At 40.9% G+C, this 25,774-nt stretch overlaps 1 protein-coding gene across 1 annotated transcript in view; it reads left to right on the top strand.

The window, feature by feature from the left end:
* The first annotated feature begins 9,862 nt into the window (after positions 1 to 9,862).
* DLG5 (discs large MAGUK scaffold protein 5) overlaps positions 9,863 to 25,774 on the top strand; it is a 162,305-nt gene continuing 146,393 nt past the window's right edge. The window contains exon 1 of the mRNA XM_067539533.1: positions 9,863 to 10,973. Within this exon, the coding sequence (XP_067395634.1) occupies positions 10,670 to 10,973 (304 nt within the window). The 5' untranslated portion in view covers positions 9,863 to 10,669. The remainder of the gene's footprint in view (positions 10,974 to 25,774) is intronic.

Genomic DNA, 25,774 nt, shown 5'->3' with positions numbered 1-25,774 from the left:
CTCCCCCCAGTAATTCCTGCATCAAGCCTATTACTCCTGGTTTCCTATCTTTCAAAAAGACAGCCAATCTTGCTAGCTCTCCTTTTCTTACACACACATCCATGTTACATTTGGCACTGGTTAGCAGTTGTGGCAGATAATCCGAGGCCAGAAGGACCAAGAGGTCATCTCACTTTGAGGTGATCCTTCCAGCTGAGGCACTTTGACTGAACAGCATGGAGAAAACTCCAATTGCGGCTTTTTCCTGTTCTATGGATAAATGGGAAATGTCAGCCTTCTGCCCAGTTAGACCAATGTGAAATTGCAAATGATTTTTTTAGTTAAAGGAACATCAGCTTGAAAAACCCACTTCCATTGGAAAACGATGTACCTCCTATTTGCTCCAAGTAACATATAAGAATACTAGAACAGAAAAATATGTGGCGGATGGCAGAACTCCCTGACTTTTGTGTGTATGTTGTGGAGAGCCAGCTTTATTCTTAGTTTGATGGTCCCTTGCATCACTCTCATGACTCTCAGGACTTCATTGTAAGTCTCACAATCTTTGACATTTTGCTGGAGTCATGTGATCATGTGAAAATCTTAGCTTTTGTTTTAGAAGTGCCTTCCTGCTTTCATAGAGAAGCATGAAAACATAAATCCTAAAGGCTCAAAAACCAGAAGGTAAATAAAAACTCTATATACTGGTTTTAAAAAATCTCAGGATTTCTAAGGAAATCTCATGATTTTGGGGGAAGCCTGAGTCATGTTTTTTTAATGCTTAGATTTGGTACTATTGAAGAGGCTATTTGCCAAGAAAAGGGCAGCAGCAAAGCTGCTGCTAAAAGAGAAGAGGCAATAAGCAGGTGTACACAGAGAGGAAGGAGGGAAAAATGAGCATGTTTAGTAGATGAACTCTTGGGCCAGCCCTGCTGTGTTTACAGCCAGGAGGAGTAAAACCTTTATAAAAATGTTTTTAAAGGAATCTTTTTTTAAATGTCAGGGCATACTATTTAAAGGATGCTCTGTAAGAAAAATGTCAATATAAAAAAAAACAAAAAACGTTCAAGTAGACCATGTCCTTAGTCACTATTTTATAATATAGACTTAATTACCTTGTGTTTTGGAAATAAATATATACTAGGATGTTAACGCAAATTTAAAAAATGAAGCTTAAATGGCTTTATTTTTGCTTGCTGCCCAAGTTTTGAACCTTCTTAAGAAATAGTCTCAAAGGAACAATGTGTTTTGTTCTGAATGTGAACTGTAGGTGTTTCATTCATACATTGGGTTCTGTTCTTCCTTTGATATATGGATATCTTTCAGATCATAATTAATTATGCTGGTATATTGACTTGAGCGTTTAAGTCACTAAGGGTATGTCTATACTCACGGCGGCAAAGTTGCTGCTGCCAGATTGATCTTTCTGGATCGATTGAGCAGTCAGTGTAGACCCGCTCAATAGATCGAGAAGTCGACTGAGTAAAACCACCCCCTCAAGTGGCATAGCGCTGCATCGATGGGAACGCAGTTTCCTTTGGCGCTGCACAGTGAAGATGGCACGCAGAAGGGAAGCACAGCAGTCGACGGGAGTTATGCAAGCTATTCTGCGTAATTTGGATAACTCCCATCGACTGCTGCTGAATCTCCAGGTAAGGGTAGACCAGGGCTAAGAGGAAAACGTATCGCCAAGCAACTTAGTTTGCATATCAGCTATATTTTTAATGTATAGACTGTCAGGCTATAAATTTTCATCTGCCGTGTGCATTTAAATCTCCCAGCTGATCTCTAGCTTTTAAACTGAATCTAGTAAACATGGAAGACAGAACCTTATTTCAGAACATTTGCTGCTAAGTTTGCACAAACAGGCACAGTAGATGTTGCAGAGCAAAAAGGCTGCATACCGGCAACTACTTCTAGGCCTGATTTGGCTCTTAGTGATTTCAATAGGAGCAAGATTGGGCCTTGAATCATCAGATTCAAATTTCTGCAAAGGCTTATGTATATGCTTAACTTGACATATTGTGATTAGTTTCACTGAAGGGACTGCTCATACTGTGTCTAGTTAAGCACGTACATAAAACTTTGCAAGATTAGAGCTTAACACTTCTATCCTGAAAACTGCTGATTTTGAATAGAGTGCTTAGTGTGTCATCCCAAGCAGAGCATTCTGCAGGACAAGAGTTTAAAAATTACTTTACAACAATGTTGACCATTGACTCCTGACCTGATCATGGAGGGTTTATAATTTTGGGTAAAATATAATTTAATGTATTTGCTAAGCACACTTTTAGGAATAATAATGAAAGCTGTTATAGCTGTAACAGCAAATAGAGAATACAAATAATTAGGTTTGCTCAGGCTAAAGGTTGTTATATTAGTGTGAGGACTTGTGGGAATAGTCATGCTAAAAGTTTAAATTTTAACTAAGAGCTTGCAGACCCAAGAAAATAACCCAAGGTCATAAGTTCTGCACTCTCATTTGGACAGACGAACAAGTAACTACAAAGAGTACAGTACACCACAGAATTCTGCAAAAAAGGGTTGGTTTTTTTTAAGGGGCGTTAGCAACCTGGTAACCAGGCAGGTAACCAGATAACGCTGCTGTGGCTTGGAGCTCCAGGTCCCCTTTTCTCCCTGCCCATAGGGGCTGGGAACCACCCAGCTCTCCGCAGGCTGACAGCTCTTGCCCCACCCCACCTCAGCTGAAGCAGAAAATGTCACAGATTTGTGACTTCTGTGACCTCAATGACATAATCTTATCCTTAATCATTGCAGTAGGGTGTGAATACAGGGATGCTTAGGGCTACACCCCATTAAGGCCATGTCTCCTCAAAAAAAAAGATTTATTTTAACTCTTGATAACTAAACTGTTATAATCCTAGAACCAGTCTACACTTAAAAGTTTAGCTGTCATAGCTATCTTGAATAAGGGTGTGGAAAAAATCACTACCCTAATCAATATAGCTATGCTGGCAAAAGCCCCATTGTAGATTCAGTTATACTAGAAAAAAAAGTCTTTCTTGCCAGGGCAGTTTATTTTATTTGAGGAACTGATAAAATATATATATATTTTTAATAATTTTAGAAGTATATTACATCTATAAATATACTAATAGTTTTTAAAATTAATAAAACTAAAGAAGCTGAACAAAAACATTCTTTTTGCCTGTATAAACTGTGGCCTGGTCTACACTTAAAGGTTAGGTCAACATAGCTATATTGTTCAGAGGTGTGAAAAATCCACACCCCTGAGCAATTTAGGTATGCCAATCAAACCCCCAGAATACACCCAGCTACATCAATGGAATAATGCTTCCATCAACATAGCTAACATTGTTTGGGGAGACGATATTCCTTCACTGACAGAAAAACCCCTTCCGTCAACACAGGCTGCATCTGTGCTATGAGTTTATGCTGACATAGATACAGTGACATATAGTCTTCACAGTGTAAACAAAACCTGTGTCTCCACTAGGAAGATTTGTCAATATAGTTATGGAGGCAAATGCTTTCTAGCATAGACCAGGCCATAGTGTAGACAAAGTAGCTGTAATTTTAACAGGTTTGCTAGTCAAGATAACCCTTGTGGGGAGCCTAGGATTTACCTGGGCCAGCTAACGTTTAAAATTTTAAAATTACAACATGCCTTGTCTACACTAGGATTTTAATGTGTTACTTAACATGGTTTAAAATACCTCTTCTTTCTACTGATTGCAAAGTCCTAGGCTTTAATTTGACCTATTTCACATATGTTAAAGGCAGGGTGCCTTGCCTGCAGTAGATTTTTCAAATGTGCTAGTTAACAGATGTCAACATACTTTGTCTAATCTAGTCTGATCCCATCCTACTCTAGACATGGACACACCTTTTAACTAGGTTTCAGCTCATACTGTAAATGCAGAACCAGTGGGAATTTAACATCCCAAGCTCCTACTGACTTCACCCAAGTAACACAAGTGGAATACTACCATATCCAGTTAAATACTTGCTAATTCTAATACTGCATAATTATGTATTTGGTGCCTCTGGTTCGAGCTTTCTTGTACCAACGTACCCAAACTGCAAACCCATAGACCCATTATCATTTTCTTCTATCCTAGCTCTGCCCCCAATTATCTCTATCCCTTCCATTACCTGTCACATTCTCCCACCCTTTCCTGTAAACACTTCCCCTTCCTCCTATAGGCCTTTTCCTTTTTGTTATTTATTTCTCTCCCTTTACCCACAACCCAGATACAAGTACTACCTGATTTCCTACTCCTCTCCTTCAATCTATGGCCCTGATCTAAATTCTTTTGAAGTCAGTGGAAAAACTCCTATTGATTTCAGTGGACTTTGAATCAGACTCTATAACCCCTGTATTCTTGTGCTTTCTGTCCTTTTTTCTCTCTCTTCCTATTCCAGATCTCCTAGCCACTCCTCTTGCCACAACAGAGCGTTGGAGAACCTGATCCTACTGGGCCCAGAAGAGAACAACTGCACTCTTGGGGTGAAATCCTGGCCTCACTGAAGTCAATGGCAAAACTCCCATGGACTTCAATAGCTCCAGAATTTCACCCTAGGCTTAACTGCAGTCCTTATGCCTTTCTGCTGTAGCCAGGTGTGGATGTGATTTCCATGCTGTTAGTGGTGACTGGTAGGCAGTGTAAATGAGTAGCCAGGAGGCTTATGTGAGGCATGCACACAAGCACCAATTGAAGAGATAAGTGGGTGATCCCTGGAATGACAAGACACATGGAGTTCACTTAAATGTGGACAGAAAACCAGATTCAATCCAATGGGCTGAGAACACTATATCATCATCAATATTAACATGGCAAATCCCAAAGGCACTTGCAGATTAAGTGCCACATGGATGAATGGGCCAAGACACTGGTATTCTCCTTCTAAGATGAAGTAATCTTGGCAAATTGGATCATCCCGTAACCCTAAATATGGCAGGTTCTATAAACTGCCAAAAGAAAAAAAAAAAAAAAAAGAGGAAATTAATCACCTGCAAATATTGTCAAAGTAATGTTAAAGGTCTGATTGACATCCACAAAAGGCATGATTTTCAAAGTTATATCTAGACCGTCAGCTCTCAGTACGCTCTTGAAAAAGGGTGCAGCTGCATGAGACACCCCAGATTTTTAGCAACAACTCAGAGCTTTCTCTTTTTAATTTGAATCCAATTCTCACCACAGTTTGTATTGTTGTTTAGTAGTATTAACATCAGAATATTCTCCACTGAGGACAACCGATTAATGTTGACTTTGCATATATTTATTTTGAGACTGTCAATATAATTTAATCTCCAAACACAACATCAGAATTTTATTGTTTTTCCAGATTCTAAACATTAGTTGTGGTCAAACTTGTTGAGCATCTCGAGCTCCTATTGATTTCAGCTGGATTTGTGAGTCATCAGCACCTCTGAAAATCAGACCATTAGTTTTTGTGGTTCATTTAATACACTGTCACCAGAAAGTAAGAATACAACATTATGACAGGACTCACAATAAGAATATCTAGTATGGAGGTGGCAGTCTTCTTTCCATGTCATGAGACCAATTTATCAGCATAGTGTCATGGAGGTGAGAGAGATAAGATACGTGATTTGGATAAGAGATAAATCTGAGACCATGGCCTCCTTTGGTAACTAGAGATCCTACAGCGTGTTCATAAGAGCAGGCATTTTAGCCCTAGTCAAAGTCCAACTTTTATACAACAAACGTTTTACTGTATGAATATCACTTAGAGAATTTGAGTAACAGATTTAAGAAGAAATAATCACAAATAATGTCTTATCTTCCTCTATTGTTTCTAATGAAAGGAACAGAGAAAGATGGTAGTGGTAAAACCTTTTTAAAATGCCATTTGATCACAACCACAGCCTTAAATCCCTTTAAAAGAAATCTGTCATCAAACGTAACTGACTTTACAATATGGACGTCTCACTTTGCTAACCTTAAATTGTATTAATAATTGTTTTTAGGATCAGGATCTAGGCATGAAAGGATAAAAGCAGGGAATATTGTAGGCTAGCATCATTTCAGGGACAGAGTAAAGATTGTTTTGTTTTTATACTGATGGACATTTGTAGTTTATGTGTTAAGGAATGGAGTTATTAGTTTTGGTGTCAGCATTGCATATTTAACCTTACAGGGCAACTTCCCATAGCTTTTAATTTGGTTTTCTTTTAAATAATGTGTGTAACTGCACATATTTGGAGTAGCACTTCACAACTTCAATTGTTAGCAAGCAAAGATTTTTATTTGGGGATTAACACCATTCTCAGAGCTGATTCAAGATGCTGAAGTATAAACAAGGAAGTAAACAAAACCACCGTGTGCATTTCCATTTACTAAACATGGATATGTTTGTTAAGCATGAAAACTAAATCAGAAAAGGAAAAACATTTTATTTTCAAACTCCTAAAAGTATGTTACAAACAATGGTGCAAACATGTATGGAAACTATTTAGAAAGCATATGGATGTCCTTTTAAATACTGCAAGTTTGAATTGTCACTTTTAAATATACACAAACGTCACAATCTCTGATTCCATTTCTATCAACACTAATTCAAATATGGCAAAAGGCAATACAACACTATATAACATATATATATATATACACAACACATATAACAACACTATCAGTTGCTAAACTATATACAATGTTATAGTGTGCTGTCAGATGAACTACACTGGGGAAAGTGCTGTCTTTCAGATAAAATATAAATCTGAGGTCATGATCACTTACTGTCATTAAAAATCCCATGACATGTTTCACCAGCGCCTTGCAGAGAAAGGTAATACTCAATTCAAGTCACTGTATCAGAATCTGGTCCTAAATAACTAATAATATTCTGTCTGACTTCCACTGGAGAAAAGTTATTGTTTCTTCACATTATGTGCTAAACTACAGCTGCTATGTTTCATTCTACAGCAAGCAGCATTTTATAGGTGTCTGAAGTGATCCTTATGGTACATCTACAGTGCAAAAAAAAAAAAAGAAAAGAAAAGAAAAAATGCATGGCAGAGACTCTCAGAGCTCAGGTCAATTGATTTGGGCTCACATTACAGGGCTTAAAATAGCAGTGTAGATGTTCTTGTTCAGACTGTGAGACCCACCTCCACACCAGGTTTCAGAGCTCCAGCAGAAAGGACTTCTATTTTTAGCCCTGTGGCAGGAGCCTGAGTCTTTTGACCTGGGTTCTGAAACTTGCTGCAGCAGGTTTTTGTTTGGTCGGTTGTGGGTTTTTTGTTTTTTTTTTCAGTGTGGATGTAACCTTTGTTATTCGTAACAACACTGGGTTAAAAGGTAAATATGTAAATGTAAGTAACTAGAGCTGGTCAAAAAGTTTGTGATGGAAAGCTTTTCCATTTGAAAAATGTACATACATCTAAATCAAAATGCTCCTCTGGAATGTGTCAAATTTAATGAAATTTCATTTTGGAAAAAAGAATGGAAATAAATATTTCAATGAGGTCAGAACAAGACCTTTTGAGCTTCAGTTTTGAAACAACTTTTTGTTTTGCTATTTATTTTGCATTGTAAGTTATAATAGAAAATTAAAAAGTTAAAAATAAAATGATTTAACAATTTTGTCAAAACAAAACATTTTGATTGACCCAACATTAAATTTTTCGGAAAATTTTGGTTTGCAGGAATTCCACAGGAAGGCTGGACCTTTAAGGGAAGCCAGCCTCAGCTATTCCCTGCTGAGGGTGATATGGCAATTTAATGATAAACAATAACCCCAGCAGCATGGAATCAGGAAGGACTACTTACAGTAGAGTGGGGAATTCAGACTAGAGGAGGGAAAGAAACTGCAGAGGAGGAAGGACTCTTTTGCAGAATGGAAAACCCACAGGGACCAGGGTCAGGGCTGTGGGGAAGGCCCTGAGGTAGGGTCAATAAAAGCACTTTAGTGGTGCTTGAGAGGGGTGGAAGCAGTTTTTGATTTGTAATGAAAGATGTGCCAGGGCTCAAGCAATTTTTTTACATTCACAATTGATGTGGCAAGCCTAGAGGTACCAGGGCTATGAACTGCCAAGCCTATAGGGGCTGGGGCTCAGCCCTGGCACAAATTAAACACTGGGTGGAAGACTTACTAGTTCAGCAGAGAGGGGGGAAACCAGAGACTTGAGAACCAAATAGAGACTGTGTTAAGCACAGGCTCCAAGGAAGCAATACATGGGGGCTTAGAGAGAGGAAGTGGGCCAGGGAAACAGTGCCACATCTGAAGAAGCAGACCTAGCTGCTTAATGTACGATTCGTGGCCTTGAGCTCAGAGTAGCAGGTGGGCCTGGATTCTCCTACCAGCCCTGAGGAAGGAGCATGCCAACCCAACTGCAGGAGCAGGCCAGGCTCCTCTGTGTGTGTGTGTGTGGTGGTGGGGGGGGTAGTAAGAACATTGCAGCAAAGCCCGAGAAGGGAGGAAGAGTTATTTGGATGTTCAGTTGGACCTTTTGTTACCCTGGAAGGCCAAGCCACAGAAGACGAGGTGGGAGGGAGATGACCTCCATGAGGTGCCAGAAACCACAGCCTCTTGCAGCATTGCACCTGACCCAAGAGGGCACAGCTATGGGTGAAGAGTTTGCTATTTTACAAGGAAACTTCAGCAGTCTTTGGTTTTATTCTGACTTGGATCAACAACAAATCTTGTAATCACAGTATGTTTTTCACCATGGACTATTCCAGTTCTTGTACAGCTCAGTATTGAGTGTAACCAGACAGGCTAGCAAAGCGGGTGGTTGTGCCTATAAATAGTGACATAGCCTTTCCAGCAGATGGCAGTGGCATATCCACACTATCTAATACTTTTTCCTGTGAGCATGTGAATCAGCTTTGCTCTATCATTTGTTTTCTAAATGTAGTCAGACAAGGACATAGGACTGCACTCCCTTTTCTTTTTTAAATCAAATCCTTTCTTTCATCTTTGGCTCAAGTGTACAGACAGTTTATTTCATTGTACCTTTTTACTTGGTACAGCTCCCCTCTTCTCTGTATCTTTTTTTTGGGTGACAGGGGGGGCGAATGAATTGGAAGAAAGATTTTTTTTTCCCCTTTCCAAACGTAATCTTTCTGTTTACAAACAAGCAAACAAAGGGACCAAACAAAGGGCCAGGATTATATTGTAATGAAGCGGTGGCAGTGTGTGCACCATAACCCTCTGCTATGCAAAAGCAGAACGGGTCAGCAGCTTGTCATATGCCGCACACTGCTAATGGAGTGTCTTCTTTACCTGAAGAGGAAGCCAAGCCTGTTGGAGCTGTTGGCACTGTCCCTGTGAAGTTCTGAGTGGCCATGGTGTGCTGCTATATCCCAGGGCCCAGCTGGCCGTGTGGGTCCATCCAGATCCTACTAACCAATGCACATGTAAATAAGATTTTTCTAATGTTTACAGTTAGCTCCAGAGTGGGAAATGAGAACAGGCTGGACCCTCCTACCCACCCGGTTCTCTCTGGCAGGGAGACAGACTTCTCTGCTTATGTAAGCCATGCCTGCTCTCCCCATCCCCAGGGCAAGAGGATGAAGAAGGAAGGAGCGAGCCCACTTCCCCTCGGCTGCCTGCTTTGCCCCTCTTCCCCCCTCGAGGGGACCCCAGGGATGCATTGTGTGTCTGTGCATCCTCTCTCTTCCTGGTGAGGTGGTCTCCTCCCTCAGGAGCTGGTGTCCCAGCTGGGGGGGAGGGTGGAGGAGGGTGTCTATTTCTCCTTCCCCCCTGGAGCTCTCTAGTCCTCCCGTCCCCGGGGCTGGGGAACTCTTTTAGCTTCGGTGAGCAGGGCACCCCAGCAGCCGGGCTCCCGCCGGGGGGAGGCGGGGGCTAAGGACTCCTCCCCTTCCCTAGTGCTGGGTGTTCCACCCCGCCGCCGCGCCGGGAGAGCCCCACCTCCCCTGCTCGTACATAGTCTGGCGGGGAGCCCCTGATTGACAGCCGGGAGGAGAGAGAGGCCACGGAGCCGAGGCCAGGCGAGCTTAGCCGTCGCCGCCGGGCTATGGCGGGGAGCAGAGGGGGAGAAACTTAGCCAGGGAAGCCCAGGGCTGGGAGGAGCGCAGCAGGGAGCGGCGCGGGCCGGGCTTGGCCGCCCTCGGCCTCGCTGGCGCTGGGGCGGGCCGGGCTGTTGCGTTCTGCCCCCGGCGGGGAGCAGCATGAGCTGGGGGGAGGCATGGCTCGTGCAGCCGGGCCGTGGGGCGGGCAGTAGCCGCCCTCGCCCTGTGCAACCAACATGGCTGCGCGTGCGAGGAGGCGCTTGGCGCTGAAGACGGCTGCCCCGCGGCGGCCCCCTCAGTGGCCCGGGGCCCCCGGCCTGTAGAGCCAGGGGAGGAGAAGCGGTTGGAGGAGCCGCCGCCGCCTTTATCTCCGGCCCGAGTCGCCTCGCCGGGAAAGCGGGGACTGGAGCGAGGCGAAGTTGGGCGGCGCTGGGGGGTCCGCTGGAGCCGCTTCTGCCTCCTGAGCCCCTGCCGGAGGCTGGGTCTGCCCCGGGGGAGAGGAGCCCGCGGCGGCGTCGGGCCGGGCAGGGCCGGGGCTCGGAGCGGCGGAGGGGGAGGCGTCGAGCTGCCCGCCGGCAGGCGAGGCGCCGCCGCAGCATCTCCAGAGCCGCGGGTGGCTTTGCCGGCAGCCCTCGCCCGCCGGCGCCCCGCCGCAGCGGGCGGAGGACAAAAGTTGGGCGGCCGCCCGCCTTGCCTCGCCCGCGGCCATGGAGCCCAAGCACAAGGAGCTGCTCGCCCAGTGCCGCCAGAGCCTGGCCCAGTCCATGACCGAGGTGGACAAGGTGATCGAGCTGCTGGAGGCTGCGGGCACCCTGAGCCCCCGCGACCTGCGCGAGCTGGGGGAAGCTGCTGCGGGCGCCGGCAAGGCCGAGCTGCTCATCCAGCTGCTGCTGGCCAAGGATCGGGACCATTTCCAAGACCTGCGGGTGGCCCTGGAGAAAACGCAGCCTCACCTGCTCTCCATCCTTTACCTGAACGGCGTGGCGGGGGCGCCGAGCGCGGAGACCGCTGGTGAGTGGCGGGGCGCTCTGCGTGCGGGGCCGGGGGGGGGGCCATTGCTGCCTCGCTGCCTTTCCTCGGGGCCGCCTGTGCTGTGTGCTGGGGGGTGCCCGGGGTCCCCTCTCCGGGGCAGGAGGAAAAGGGGCTCGTTGCCTAGATGCATTTTGGGCTGGGGTTGTTGTCTGGATACTCTCTTAAGGCTGAGTTTACTTCTTAGATTTCCTGGGTTTCTTAAGACGGGAGGAAGAAGAAGATTGAAGGGGATTTCAGCAGGTGCCCAGCATTGGCCTAGCTCTGTCCCGCCACCCCCACCCCTTAAGTCAGTACTAAGAGCGGCATGGTGCTCTTCATTCAGAGATCTCCTCAAAGCCTGTCCACAGAGGAGGAAAGCAGCCGTGTCCCTTATTTTAGAGATGGGGAAACAGGGCAGGGAGATGGTGACTTGCACAGCAGGTCAGTGGCAGAGCGGGGAATCGAACCCAAGTCTGCTGAACTATCACTAGGCCACACTGCTAATAGTCATCAATGGCATTGGGAAGAGAACTAGGTCTGCAGGGAGCCAAGATGCCACCCTTAATTAAACTGTGCAAACAGCTATGCCCAGATGCTCAAAGGTAGTTTGGATCACTGGAAATTAGGTGTGTAAATACTTCTGAGGATTTGGGCTCAAGTTCTTTATTTTATTGCTTATGTTTTCTTCAGGCTTCAGGTTTGGATTGTGGGTTCGTTTTTTTGTTTTTGTTTTTTGTGTTTTTGTATTTTTTGGGAGTCTTTGCTCCCAGCCTTCTTTCCTCTTTAGGAGGATGTGGTGCTGCTTGTTCCCAAGTAACTGTAAATGCTGTTACTGTACCGTGAATTTCCTTCCCAAAGCAGTTGCATAATTAATTCATTCATACTTTTATTATAGTATACCTGTCTCTGGAAACCTGGAATCAGTGAAGACTAAGTTAACTGTTTCCAGAGTGTTGTCTGGTACACAGTCTGTTGTTTGTAAACTCCACTAAAGTTAATGTTGTTAAACAGTTAAAGTTTTGTGACTAATCACAGCTGTGAAATTGTTTTTGTTGCAGATTGATTGAACTGTGCTAGCCTAATAAAACATGAGGAGAGCATTTTGCATTTGGTATTTGAGGAGAAGAGCCACTGTCAAAACATTGGCCACATTTGAATATAGATTCAGTGGGATCTATATAGTAACTTGTTTTTGTTGTGCAGAGGAGAGAGGCAACTTGTTTTATTGTTTAGCCAGGTGGAGATGAGCATTTTGAATGTAAACTTCCTAGTTTATCAAACCACCAACAAAACCCCATTAGAACCCTATCTGTGTGTGTGTTTTCTTTATATAAAAAAAAATGAAGTTGGTAATAATGAGGCCTTATGAGTGCAGCTGTTCCTACAAATTAACACTACTATAGCTGATGTACATTTCAAGACTGCATTGTAGATTGGCTTTAAAGAATATGCATTTGTTAGTGTAATGTGCAGGTGTTCTTTTATAATGATTGTCATTAACGTTTGGCAACAAGGAAAAGTGTTTGTTTTTTACATCAGAGGTGGATTTAGACAGGGTGATTTACCTGTTTATAGCAAGAAAATTATCCATGGGAGGTGCTTCCTGGATCATGTCAACCATATAATTTTCTTAGGAAAATTGAAGCAAGCTGTCTTTAAATCAGACTCTTAAACTTGTCTGTTTCATCTGGAAAATATTTATGGATGTGCCCTTACAATATACTCTGTCACATTGTGCACAGTACAAGTTTTTATTTTTATTTACATCAGTTGCAAGAGTATATAATAAACATTGAAAATGTGTTTTTTCTTCTGTCACTATATATTATAATCCTATGGTCTCCTCTAATAAATGTATATGAGGAGTTCACAGAATGGGGAAAGAAGCTGAACAGTGGACTTTAGGACTTCTAATATTATCTGGTCTGACATCAGTGGGAGTCCAAGGGAAACCAGTGCTTTGCAGAATATGACCCAGAATATTTTTATATGACCTTGTTTGGAAGCTGCATTTCATGTACTCATGGTACTGGTCTACTTGCGTTTCCAAGTCTTTAAAAACAGATGTTTAAAATGGAGCAGATGTAGCCACTCTGTATTATAATATTATGTTAATAAACTGAAAGTAAGATTTAGAAAGTCTCAGGTTACTGAGATCCCAAGGGAGGAAGTATTTGAAATTAATCGGCAAAATTAGTTTTCTTCTTTCTGCATGAACTCATGAGGCTAATGTTAGTAAGAATATACCCCTGACGTGCTTTGTATGTAAAATGAGATGTTCCTGTTGACGGATACTGTTTCAAATTTTTTTTGTTTTTGACGGTAAAACATCATTTGAAAAAGGCATAACCTTTTTCGTCTTTTTGAAAATGGCATTTTTTCAAGTTAGTACAGAAGAGATTATTAAAGTGACTTCACCAGAGACAGTCCTTGTGTGTGCGAAAAGATTGAGGTCCTGATCCTGCAGTGTGCTTAACTTCGCATGCCTGAAGAGTCTCATTGAAATGAATTGGACTACTCATGCATTTTTGCAGGATCAGGACCTAAATATTTACTTGTTTACTAAATATATTAGAGAAAAGAGAATCTTTAATCATGGCCACCTGAGAAGGGCATGTTTGGACCCGTATTTAAAATGATCCTTATTTTATGTTAAATTGGAAATGAATCTGCTTCACACTTTGCCATTTACATAGTTGACTCTTTGCACTTCTGTTGATTGTGGACAATGGAAACAGACTAGTCAATTTCATTTTCCTGCTGTCATGTAGGTTGAGTTGCTGTGGTGTTTGCTACCCAAACACTGAAGGAGGAATGGTTTATATCTAAACAAAAATGTTCAAAATTTAGAAAGTAACTAGCTATAACAGGTCTATTAATAATTTTGTAAAATGCTTATGTTTTTAAAGGGTAAAAACTAATTATTGGGCCTAAATCTAAGTGTCCCCTTGATTTAATCAAAGGGATCTTCCTGAATTAGTTTTTCAAATTACTATTTGGAGTTTGGTTAATTAAGGGATTTAGGACAGGCACAATTAAATTACGGGCTTATTTAGCAGAGGCAAGGTTTATTTGAAGTACGCAGCAGACTGCTTACACACAACAAATTTGGGGGTCTGTTTTCTTCTTTGTGAGAAAGGGCCTTAAGTAACCTACATCAGCATTGGTAGACGTTCTAGACACATCTGTCCCAACTGCTCAGTGTCAGTGGGATTACTAATCCACCGGTGTATTGCAGTAGTTTTCAAAAAAAAAAAAAAATTCCATTTGCAGACCCATACAAAATTTCAAATGGAGGTGCAGACCCCTTTAGAAATCTTACACATAGTCTGCAGGCCCCCAGGGATTTCTGGACCACCAGTTGAAAACCACTGGTGTATTTGATGTAAAGAGTATATCATTAGTCTTGTGTTTCTGCAGCATCTTGTGTGTTATCTGAATAAGCATTGTGCAAAAGCCAGTTACAATGAGAAGGAAGAAAATATCATCATCTTTTGGGTTTTAAAGGTGGTGTATAAATTATGGTGAAAATCAGGCTGTTGTTTATGGCTAAGAAATTACTGTGGCTGATGGTATGATGTAAGTATGCGCACACACAACAGAAATAAAGCCGGTAAACAGCTGTTCTGAATGCTTTACAGAGAGGTTGGGAATTCTAGTAATTGCTAAAGGACTTTTAACATGGATAATGATGATTTGCTTTACAAGGAACCTTTTTTTTTAAATAGCATTTTCCCCTGCTCAGCAACTAGTAAGATTTGAATACATGTTGCACATTTACAGTAGATCTTAACTGGGAATGACAATTGGTCATTGTTTTAATGTCTTAAGAAATCCCCTGTGAGGATTATATTAAACTTATTATTGTGAGTAATATATAGGACATGGCTTTAATTTTAGAGCATAGTGCTTGACATATTAATTAATTGATTGTAAAACTGACAGGCAATATTCTGACTAAGCAAAATCAATGCAAACTCAGTGCTACATACTTTATTTTGCTTAGTCATAGTACATGCATCATATAGTTCTTATGGTATCTCCTTTGGAAATTTATTTAAGATGATAAAGGTAGAAAATTACAGTATCAAGACAAGCTATTAAATAATTTCTGTTAATGCGTCTAAATTACATTATAAATCTTAATGTACCTCCTGAAACTGGAGGGGCTTAATTCAAAGATTGGGGCAGATGTATCCTTGCTATACAAGTTATTTACAGTAACTTTTTTGAAAATATCCATTTGAAAATGAATGTGATTTTGGGGGGCATTTTTAAACCATTCTGAACTTTGTGTGAGTTCTAATTCTGTCTTTGCTTTTAAAAAAAAAATAAAAAAAAAAAAAAAATCATTTGTTCTTCCTATGTATTTTTTCACTTTCTTATCAACCATCAGTTCACAGAGGCAGATTAAATATCTGACTTGGCCAGGTACTTTAATCCTATAGTAGTTGCACATCTTAATAGGATAGCTTCCTTCCTTTTTAATGGGGTATTAACCGGCTTATTTAAATGTAAGACTATTTACATGCTTTATCTTGCTGAATTGGGGCAATATTAATGTTGCAACTTTAACATTGTGAAATGAGATCAATTGCAAAAAGTTTATCAATATATTTGGATGTGTTACAGATCTAGGTGTATTTTATGTTAATAGCGAACAGTATGTAACAGTTTGTGTCTAACAAGCAAAACAGAGGTAAAAGCACTACAAATAATGTAGCTGCTAAGTTAGCACAGAGAGAAAAGGATACCTTGTGAAACTTGTTGATTTCGAAGTGCTTGATATATCAATGCTAGTTTTTTGTTCTTCATTTCCATGGTTTTCTAAGGGGGGAAGGAAACAGTCTGGAACTACTTAGGTTGCTGAACTTGTAATTTCCTTGCTGCTGAATTAATGGGCTTGTGGAGCTACAAAGGTGCCATAAGCTTCTTATTCCAGAGCTAAAACAGTTTGCTGAACTTAAAAGCCCCAGTAAACCTGGCTTCAAAGCTATTAAGATTGTCAGGTTCACAATTTCCTTTTATTTTAGCAGCTGGTAAATTCTTGTAATCAAACAGCTGCTTCAGGTGGTGAAGTGTGTATGCATCTATCTTTAAATTTGCAGATAATAACATAATGGAACCTTTTACTATGCACTTCCAGCACTGTTTCAGACATTCATAACTGAACACATACTGTTGAATAAGACCTGTACGTAACAGGGCATGAGACCAACAGACACTGAAAGCCAGTGGGAGTAGTTGTGTAAGTAAAGTTACACATGTGCTTAAAGTGTTTGTTTGCAGGACTAGAGTGTAAGTTTGAAATGTCACCATTTACTCATTTTGTGAATTTCTCTGTGAGGGGATGGGGAAGAATTTTGTAAACCTAATTCAAAAACAACTGAGTTACTCAAAGTTGAATTTAATTTTTTTAAAACCATCTTTGGGCAGAAACCAAATGTTAATCTCCAGTCCAACAGGTAAAATTTAGGAATCTAAGGGTCCAAAAAAATGGAGGTGGAATGGAAACTCTTCTTGTTTCAACTTTAACATTGTCAGCTTAATTGACTCAATTTCAAAAAATGAGTAAATAACTTCTGATGCTACTTCTGACCCACCAAGCGAGCTTTTTGTGGATTACTGTTATCTTTTCATATTTTTCTTTTAAAATGTGTTTCCCCTGTCCTGCTGCTGTGTGACTAGAACTAGTGAACGGAGGGTCTGGGAGCCATTTCTCCACAGGGTAGTGATGAACCAGAGAACAGAGTAGCAGTGGAGTGGCTGACTGCTTCCCCAAAGGGATGCTGGGGGTAGAGAGACCTTTGAGGTCATTCATCTTATCCCAGAAGGAGAGTGGGGATCAGAGGAGCCAGTGAATGCGTGGCAGGAAAATTTGAGATCGAGTGACTATGACAGAGATTTGGGGGGATAGGCAGAGTAGGAGGTGGTGGAGGACCTAGAGTAGGAAAAGAAAGAAGTGATAAAAGGGATGGACTGAGAGAGAAGGTAAGAAGTAGCAGATGATGAAAACATGCACTGTGATAGGAAAGAAGAGAGCCTGAGAAATGAAGAGAGAAATATATTTAAATGCAACAATAAACAGTTAATGGGCTTCTGGAGGGGTGTGTGTGTGTGTGTTCCTGGAAATTGAAGGTGGGGTGGGGTGGGGTGTGGCAGCACTGGTGAGGTTTTTTTTTTTCTCAGTCTAGTTTACTAGGTATCAATAAACTTCACAAACCCTGTTGCAGCGATCTTTAAGCAGTGTAGCGCAGAAGTCATGCAGTTTCCCCTAGAGTTGCCTGAGTACCATTCAGAAAAAGTCCCCACAAAAGTCCCAGATCCTTTGCTCTACTGGGTGGTTAGTGAAACTGACCAGGTATTTCTTAGCTACCTTGGTAGCCTTTCTTGATCTCAGACTTTGAATGCCTGCTCAGATTACACAGATATTTTAAGAGAAGCAAGAAGTATGTCCAGAAGTGGTATCCCCAATGAAATATCAAATTGTAGCTTCTTGGAAGTCATCTCAATCTCAAAGAAGGAAATTTGCTACTTAATAGTTTACAAATACCTAGGGAACTACTAAGTTAAATACAATGAATAAGTTTAATAAGGTTATTGAGGGCTTCCTTGCAGTTGAGCATTTGCTGTGATGCTTATCCAGCAGTGACCATCCTAGAAGAATGCACAGAAAAAATTCACTCTGTTCCTAAAAAGAATGTTCCAAATCAGTAAGGGAAATGAATCACTTTTGTAACTTGGAACTAGCTGTAGTGTGCTTGTTGCAACTAAGGATTGCCTTCCTCAGTTTTCAGTCAGTAACTTAGATATTAGTTAGACTGTCTTCACTCCTCTTGGTTACATTGTATTTTCATGTGGCCTTATCCAAGGCTTCAATGGCCCCTCTTGCAGACCCATCAGATACCTGACAGGGAACTCTCATTCCAGAAGTATCAGGCTATATAGCTCGAACCCCTTCCCAGGCTTATGGACTCAGGGAAAAACAGTATGGGATCAGAAGCAGCCCCCGCGAGTCGTGAGTCCTGGCTAGACAAATGATGTCAGCAGATGGGGTTCTGCAATTTGAATTCTGAATATTCTTTTCTTTCTGCTGTTTGTTCTGACCTCTTCCTGCTACTGTCCTTCTGTTGCCAGTCTCAGTCTCTCTTTCCTTCCAGTCCCCTCCATTTCCCTCTTCTCTTTATGGCCATTAATTTTTCTGCTCTTGTTTTCATCTGTTTTCCCCTCACTTCATTTTTGTCCCCCACTGTTATAAAATTTAAAATCCCCAGTTTACCCAAAAGCTATGTAACTAACTAGATGTGTCCAATAATCCTGAGCATTTGCTTATATGTTGTATCCCTCTTTCCACTTCCCTCCTGTAAGCTTTTGGGGACATGGACTGTCTTCCTAGATGTCCACACTGTGCCTACCACATTTTGGCGGTAAAATAAAATAGACATCAGTTGCCAAGCTTTTCTCTAAAAGCTCTCTTGATAAGTACTGTACGTGCTTCATTGTGAATCCTTTCCTTGTACAGATTTTCCCCAGTATTGATGATAAATCTTATTGGGATAACTATTTTAACATGAGTAATGAAAGCTGCAATAATAAATTAAGATGAAACATTATTTTAGGCTCCCCTGGGATTTCCTACGGTGACTAATCATTATCATTTGGAAACCCAAGTTGGGACCCACTTTTCAAAATCAAAATACAGCTGGCAGGTTGGGTGGTGTGTTTTTTTTTTTTTTTTTTTTTGGAAACGCCCATGATAATAGGTCTTAATGTTTCTGATGTAGGGGAGAGGAAGTCAGCAAGTTTTGTGCTCCGTTGAGTTTCTGCATCTCAGGCAGGACAATGCTCTTTCTCCCCCTCCATCCTTCTTCCTCCCTCTCCCCCCCAAACCCTGTCATGTAACTGGAGGTGGGGGTTTGGCTTCTGAAAACCACAGCTTGGTGGGAAGCTAGAATTTGTGTAAAGGCCTGGTGTAGCTAAACCACCGGTTCTCAAACTTCATTGCACCGCAACCCCCTTCTGACAAGAAGAATTATTACACGACCCCAGTGAGGGCATGGTTCTCAGAGAGTTAACATTTTAAATGCATTATAAGAGGCCATGCCTACAAAAAGGAGCCACTAAATATTTTAATTCACAAGAGCATCTTTATATCCAGCAGTAAAAAATAAAAATAAATATGCACCTAATGGGAGGGGTGATCTTGTATTGATTAATACAAATCAGAGCCCTCTCCTAAACCCCCTCCCGCTGCTTGTGGGTGGTTTCGGGCTTCAGCTTCCCCCACTGCCTGCTGAGCTCCTGGCTAGGGCTTGCTGTCCTGGCGACCGAATCAAAATGGGGTCACAGCCAACTGTTTGTGAGCCTAATGGCAGCTGTACTCCCCACTGATTCCCAAGCCCCACCCTAGGGTGGTATTTTAGTTAAGTTAACTCTTGTCAGCATCAATTTCACAATGGGAGCTACTGCAGGCTGGGGGGATAATTTACAATTCTGTGGCCATGGTCATACCCCCATGCCTGGAGCCTGGTCCCTGCAAAGGAACACTTTTTTGGAATTGGGAAGAAGTTGACAATAGGCTGCAGAGCCAGCAGCTTCTCTTGTTTCTTCATCCCTTCCCCCATACAGATCTTCTGCTTTTTGCAGAAGCAGAGGGGCCTATAATTGGGGTGGAAGTTCTTGCAGGCTTTATCTCTTACTTGTAAGTGCATGTTTAAGGTACATTAGGCAAAGGATAATTTATTACATCTGAAAGGCCCTTTCCAGTTCCAGTTGATGGCAGTGAGGGCAAGAACAACCCCTATATTTTAAAGGATACATATTTTTTAAGAAGTTCTTGAAATGAACCCAGAGTTGACTTTTGCTGTAACTTGCTCATTTGTAGCATAACTGGCTTGCTCTAGAGAATTATGATATTTTTGAAAGTCTTTAATTATTTTTAAAAAGATGAGCTGAATTTAAAATAAGACATTGCTGCCTAATTCAACAGGCCTTCCATGCATGTAACTAGGCCTGTAGCTAGGGAAACAAAGCAGGAGAGAATGTAACTGTAAAGGCAATACAGATTTCTGGTTTTTTTTGTTTGTTCGTTTTTTTTGAGCGGGGGGAAGGGGCTTAAGGGGGAGGTTTCGGCTTCTTACTCTTGCAAATTGACATATCTGGTGTAAATTCTCACTTGTTAGAAGATTTAGAGAGAGTTCTTTTGTAGGTTAAAATGACAAAAACAAAAAATCCAAAACTCAGCCTTCTAAAGCCATATTCTAGTCTTTTTCATAGTAAGCCAGTCAAGAAAATTCACCATCATATTGATTAGTCTACAATATTTTTTATATAAACATAAAAATCCTAACTGCACTACCATGAGGTGTTAATCTGAATAGCCATGTGAAATACTCTAACCCCCTGTCTGTCCACCCACTCTGTCCTGTTCATTACCTTTGTTCACTGTCTCATCTAAAACTTAACCTCTTATCCTCCAGATGCTTATGCATGCTCTTAACTTCATGCATGTAAGTAGTCCTCGTTTATTCATGTGCACAGGTGTTTTCAGGATCAGGTCCCGGTAAGCTTGTTCTGATGGACTGTCTTCAGTGAAGCACCTATTCCACCTTTGGGTGTTTTAAGTAATGAAGCTATGTAGTCGGATTGCAGTAGTACTCACAATATGCTGGGCACTTTCCAGACCCAGGCCCTTCACCAAAGGGTGTATAATCTGACTCAGTGGTTGTCAATTGGGTACGCTAGGGTCTTCCAGGGGTACATCAACTCATCTCAATATTTGCCTCGTTTCACAACAGGCTACATAAAAAGCACTAGCAATGTCAGTACAAACTAACATTTCGGTGTCTAGCATATATAGAGCAGTATAAACTAGTCCATTGTTTGTATGAAATGTAAGTACAATATTTATATTCCAGTTGATTTATTTTATAAATATATGGTGAAAGTAAGCAATTTTTCAGTAATAGTGTGCTGTGACACTCTTGTAATTTTTGTCTGATTTTTGTAAGGAAGTAGTTCTTAAATGAGGTGAAAGTTGGGGGTACACAAGACCAATCACCCTTCTGAAAGGGGTACAGTAGTCTGGAAAGATTGAGAGCCACTGATCTAAATAATAGTAAAAATTTATTTGGAATTCTCGAATCATTTGGCATTGGTAAACTGTTCTATTAAAATATCAATGCACTAAAATCCTAGAGCCCTAAGTTTCGATGTTTTCCATGTATGTGTGTGTTTTTTTTCCTCCAGTAATGCTGGTGTCACTGCCTATAAAAGCTACCAAATACAAACGTTTGGTTTTATTTATATATATATATATATATATCACCCCACTTTAACAATTAAATCCAACTTGCGAATGACTGTTCCCTTGCTGCTTCTGTTTTCTCCAGTCAACTTTCCTTTTAAGTCTGGCTGTCACATACCTATGTCTGTTTTCCTATGTACAGCTTGCTTTTCCCTTGTTCTCCCTCAATCTTTGTTTTCCTCATGGTGAAATAAAAATGAAAGTTCTTAAGAACAAGTAGCTCTAAAAAGCTTGAATGCACCGTCTGCCTTTGCGCTGTCTTGGAGTGCTGGTCTTTTGGTTTTGATTTTTGTGATTCCAGATCCCCTTTCCCTCTCTCAACTTCTCACACACAGAGGGGCGTGGCCATATATCAGTGATTTCTCTAAATGGAGCTTGGCAGGATGCTCACAGATACTCCTTGTGTTAGGATTTTTTTTTCTGGCTAGATAATAGCCTCTTATTTTTGAGCTCTGTTAACCTTTTTGTTTGAACCACTTTGTATTTTCAGTGACTCTTCAAGAAAGTCTGTTTTAACAATTACATCCTACTGAGCTGATTGCTGTGTCTTAGAGATGATGTGCAAAGGTGTAGGTGTGTGTGTGTGTGTGTGTGTGTGTGTGTGGGGTAGGGAGGGGTTCCCTTTTTCTTGCTTCTTACTTTGAGAGTTAAAGAAGATCTGAAGTTCTTATTATTGTAAATCCACTTGTTTACCTTAAAATATCAGGAATGTCCAGTCTGGTCTTCACTCCTGAATGTTTTCAGGGAAGACTCTGATGTGGTTTGTTTGCTCAACCCTTAATTGAAAAAGCAGGGCGTGTTTCTTTAACAAACAGATTAGCTCTTCCAGTTTCTTATAGAGCATTTGATTTGGTTAGGTGTGGTTAAAATACAAAAGCAAATCCAAAGCTTTTTATTCAGTTGGAATTAAAAAATGCTTTCCATCTCAATTGATCAACTGTTTGATACTGACAATGTCATCATCTAGTTCTCCAGTCACCTGAGTAAACAGGGTAGCCAGGATCAGAATTTGTTTTGTTTTTAATCACTCTTCTTTTTTGGGAGGAGAGAGGCCTTTAAGGAGGAAAACACCTTTAGACTTGTCTTTACTTTTACTAATCCTTTTTAACAGCTGTGGTCTTCTTTATTTTTAAAGAAATAGTCCTGATTTTGTGTGTGGTGTGTGTAAATACTTCTGGCAGTGGCTGACCATCATAGATGATTAGGGTTGGAAGGGACCACAGGAGATACCATTCCCTACCTGTTTTTGTTCATTTACTGTTCTACAGCAGCCAACATGGCTTCTCTTTGTTGCTCTGTCTGTGCACAGACACCCTGGATGATGTTGGCTGGAACATGCATATTTCTGGGACTAATGTTTGTGGCAGAGTGGGAATGGATACCTTATTTTGGGTATGTGTGGCCAAAACTATAACTGTTTTAGGGATTTGGCTACTTTACTCTTTTTTGGCAAAGAAACGGAGAATTCCAGAAATTAAGGGTCTGGTTCTTGAATCCTTAATTAGGCAAAAATCTCAATAATATCCATGAGAAGTTGGCTTGAGTTTGTACTACAGAAGTGAGCCCCTAGTTATGCATTGTGGTTTATTTTTTCAAACTACTGGCCTTGGAAATATCTAGACCATTGTGTTTAAGATGTACGGCATTATCTCACAATCCACATTTATTCTTCTATTGTTTCATGAACCTCATTTGACTTCTTGGCATCTCTAGCAGTCTGGGGTATTTTGTTTTGTGGTATAGCTGAATATGACACAGACAACAGCAAAAACAAAGAGTTCTGTAGCACTTTAAAGACCAACAAATTTAATTTCTGCAGGCATAAGCTTACATGGGCTGTAGATAGCCCACGAAAGCTTATGCCTGCAGAAATTAAATTTGTTGGTCTTTAAAGTGCTACAGAACTCTTTTGTTTTTGCTGTATACAGACTGACACAGCTACCCCTCTGGAACTTTTCAACAAACAGTGTTTTGACTGAGAGAGAAAGTGTTAGCTGATAATAGTAGGAGAAGCAATGTTGCATTTTCACGTCAAAGATGAATTTTTGCTAAACCCAAAGAGCTTAAAATGCTTTTTTTTTTTTTTTTTTTTTTTTTTTTTTTTTTTTTTTTGTTTTTTTTTTTTTTTTTTTTTTTTTTTTTTTTGGTTCATCTGAGTACCTGAGTTGGCCTTTTGCATTCTTTAGAATTGTAGCAGGGTATTGAAGGTACCCTAGAACCTCAGAGTTACCAACACCTCGGGAATGGACGTTGTTTGTGACTCTGAACAAAACATTATGGTTGTTCTTTTGAAAGTTTACAATGGAACAGTGACTAAATACAGCTTTGAAACTTTACTATGCAGAAGAAAAATGCTGCTTTCCTTTTATTTTTTTAGTAGTTTTAACACCAGAATTGTATTGTATTTGCTTTTATTTTAATTTGGTGCCCGATTGCATACTCCCAGTTCCAAATGAGGTGTGTGGTTGACTGGTCAGTTTGTAACTCTTAAGTTCATAACACTGAGGGTTTTACTGTACTGATATATACTTACAGTATAAGTACTTAGTATGAAACTCAGTAATTACATATTGAGAAACTTTCATTTGGTAAACAAGGCTATCAGTGGTCTTTTTGTATTGAGTATTGCTAGGATGAAATCTGAAATATGAATCTATCTTTCTGTGGTGGCTCTCTTCTGTAAATTTAGGTGAGAAAGCTTTGTAAATGACTTGTGCAATTGCACATGACAAATGGCTTCTTTCCCCTCCCCTGCACTCCTTACCCAGGATATTAAGTGCCCTTTTAGTTCAGATCCAGAAGTACACTCCCCAGATACTATGAAAAACACATGGAGGTGGAAAAGCATGCATCTTCAACTCATACAAGGCTCCTTATTTTCTCCTTTACCATGATGCCAGTAAGGCAGAGTTATGGAGCTATAAAGACAGTTATTTAAATGTCAACTGGCTATACTAAACATAATTTCCCCCCCCTATTTTTTTTTTTTTTGTGTTGCATTCTGTTTCATAAGAAAATTCATTGTATAAGAATGGGTGTATCATTCATTGTGTGGGAGAATTAAATTCTCTTCATTTTCCCTGTAAGTCTGCAGTGCAAGGCTACAATGTTTACTTTGTTGTTTTTGTACTAGATATATATTCGGATTTCTCATGGGCATGCGAGCTCACATCTGAGGCTTGAAGTAGCTGACGTAGTGGATGTCTGAGTCCACCTCATTAAATGTGAAGAGTTCTATACATTTTTAAAAAGTTTTTTTGCAGAGAGGGGCTTGAAGTAGCATGCCCTTGAATTGAGTGAGTGATATTTTTATTGACTTGTTCCTTCTTCCTTTTTGGAGAGAATGGATTATTTTTATGGACTGTTGAAACAACTTTAATCAAATCGTTTTAAAATATCCCAAGAAGTTCACTTAAATATGTACATGCAAAAGATACCATTTAAAAAAGAAAAGCCAAATGTTGCATAGGAACAAGTAACCAATTCCCCACTCTGCATAGCTGTAGCAGAGCAGGAGAAACCCTGATTATCCCTGAAAAAAGAGTTGTCATGTTATCTATGATGTCTAATACTAGCCAGCCTTAGAAATGTAGTACAGTGTAATGTAAGATCATACTGTAGTTGATAACTCATGAAATGAAATACTGTCATCACTCAAGATTATTCAGGATTTTAGTTTAAGCAGAAGTATAATTTGCAAATCTAGAACAATAAGTGGAAAACCCTCAGATATTGCTCTTTTTATGTTGTTCACGTTATTGCCCACCAATATGCGTTTACTGCAATTTACATCGCTTTAAAACAATAGTCAGTCAGTTTGGCCCGATGTTTTGAGAGTGCTGTCTGGTGTGTGAGTAAATAGAATGGCTAATACAGAAATTTGATGCTTAATTTCATCAGAAAATTGGGCTTTTGGCTACTTAAAAATTTTGACAGAACATGACTGCTCTTCCATAAACACTTCTAAATGTTTTTAATTAGAAAACTGGAAAGTTTGTTTTTTGTGGGAAAGTCCAATTGTTTTCTGCTGGGAAATTTCCCCAGTGGGGGGAAGGGGACAACACTCCATTTTCTAGCCAACTCTAGTACATACACATTCTGACCTTGTGCCTAGTCACTGTGAGTTTCACACAAGTCAGGTATTTGCACTTCTGGAAATGTTGAGACATCATGTGCTTCATGGCCAGTAAGACTAGATCTTCTCATTCAGGAAATGCCATTTTACTCATTTTGTCCCAATTAAGGATGACCGTGGACAATCATCAGTCTACGTGAGGTAGGGTTGCCAGGTGTCTGGTTTTTTGACTGGAAAGCCGGGTTGAAAAGGGAACCTTCCAGTGTCCCGGTCATTAGTGCTGACCGGACACTAAAAGTCTGGTTACCTGCAGTAACCAGCCTCTGCTCCACTGGAGGGTTGTCAGAGCAGCAGCAATTGCTGTTGGAGCCTGGAGGAGCTGCTCTGTTTAACTGCTGGCACCTGATGGAAAGAACTGTC

This window comes from Emydura macquarii, unplaced genomic scaffold (assembly GCF_026122565.2).
Source record: "Emydura macquarii macquarii isolate MOO-44397 ecotype Brisbane River unplaced genomic scaffold, CSIRO-AGI_Emac_v2 contig_67, whole genome shotgun sequence".
Classification (NCBI taxonomy): Eukaryota; Metazoa; Chordata; order Testudines; family Chelidae; genus Emydura; species Emydura macquarii.
This window is presented reverse-complemented; position numbering and strand designations above follow the sequence as displayed.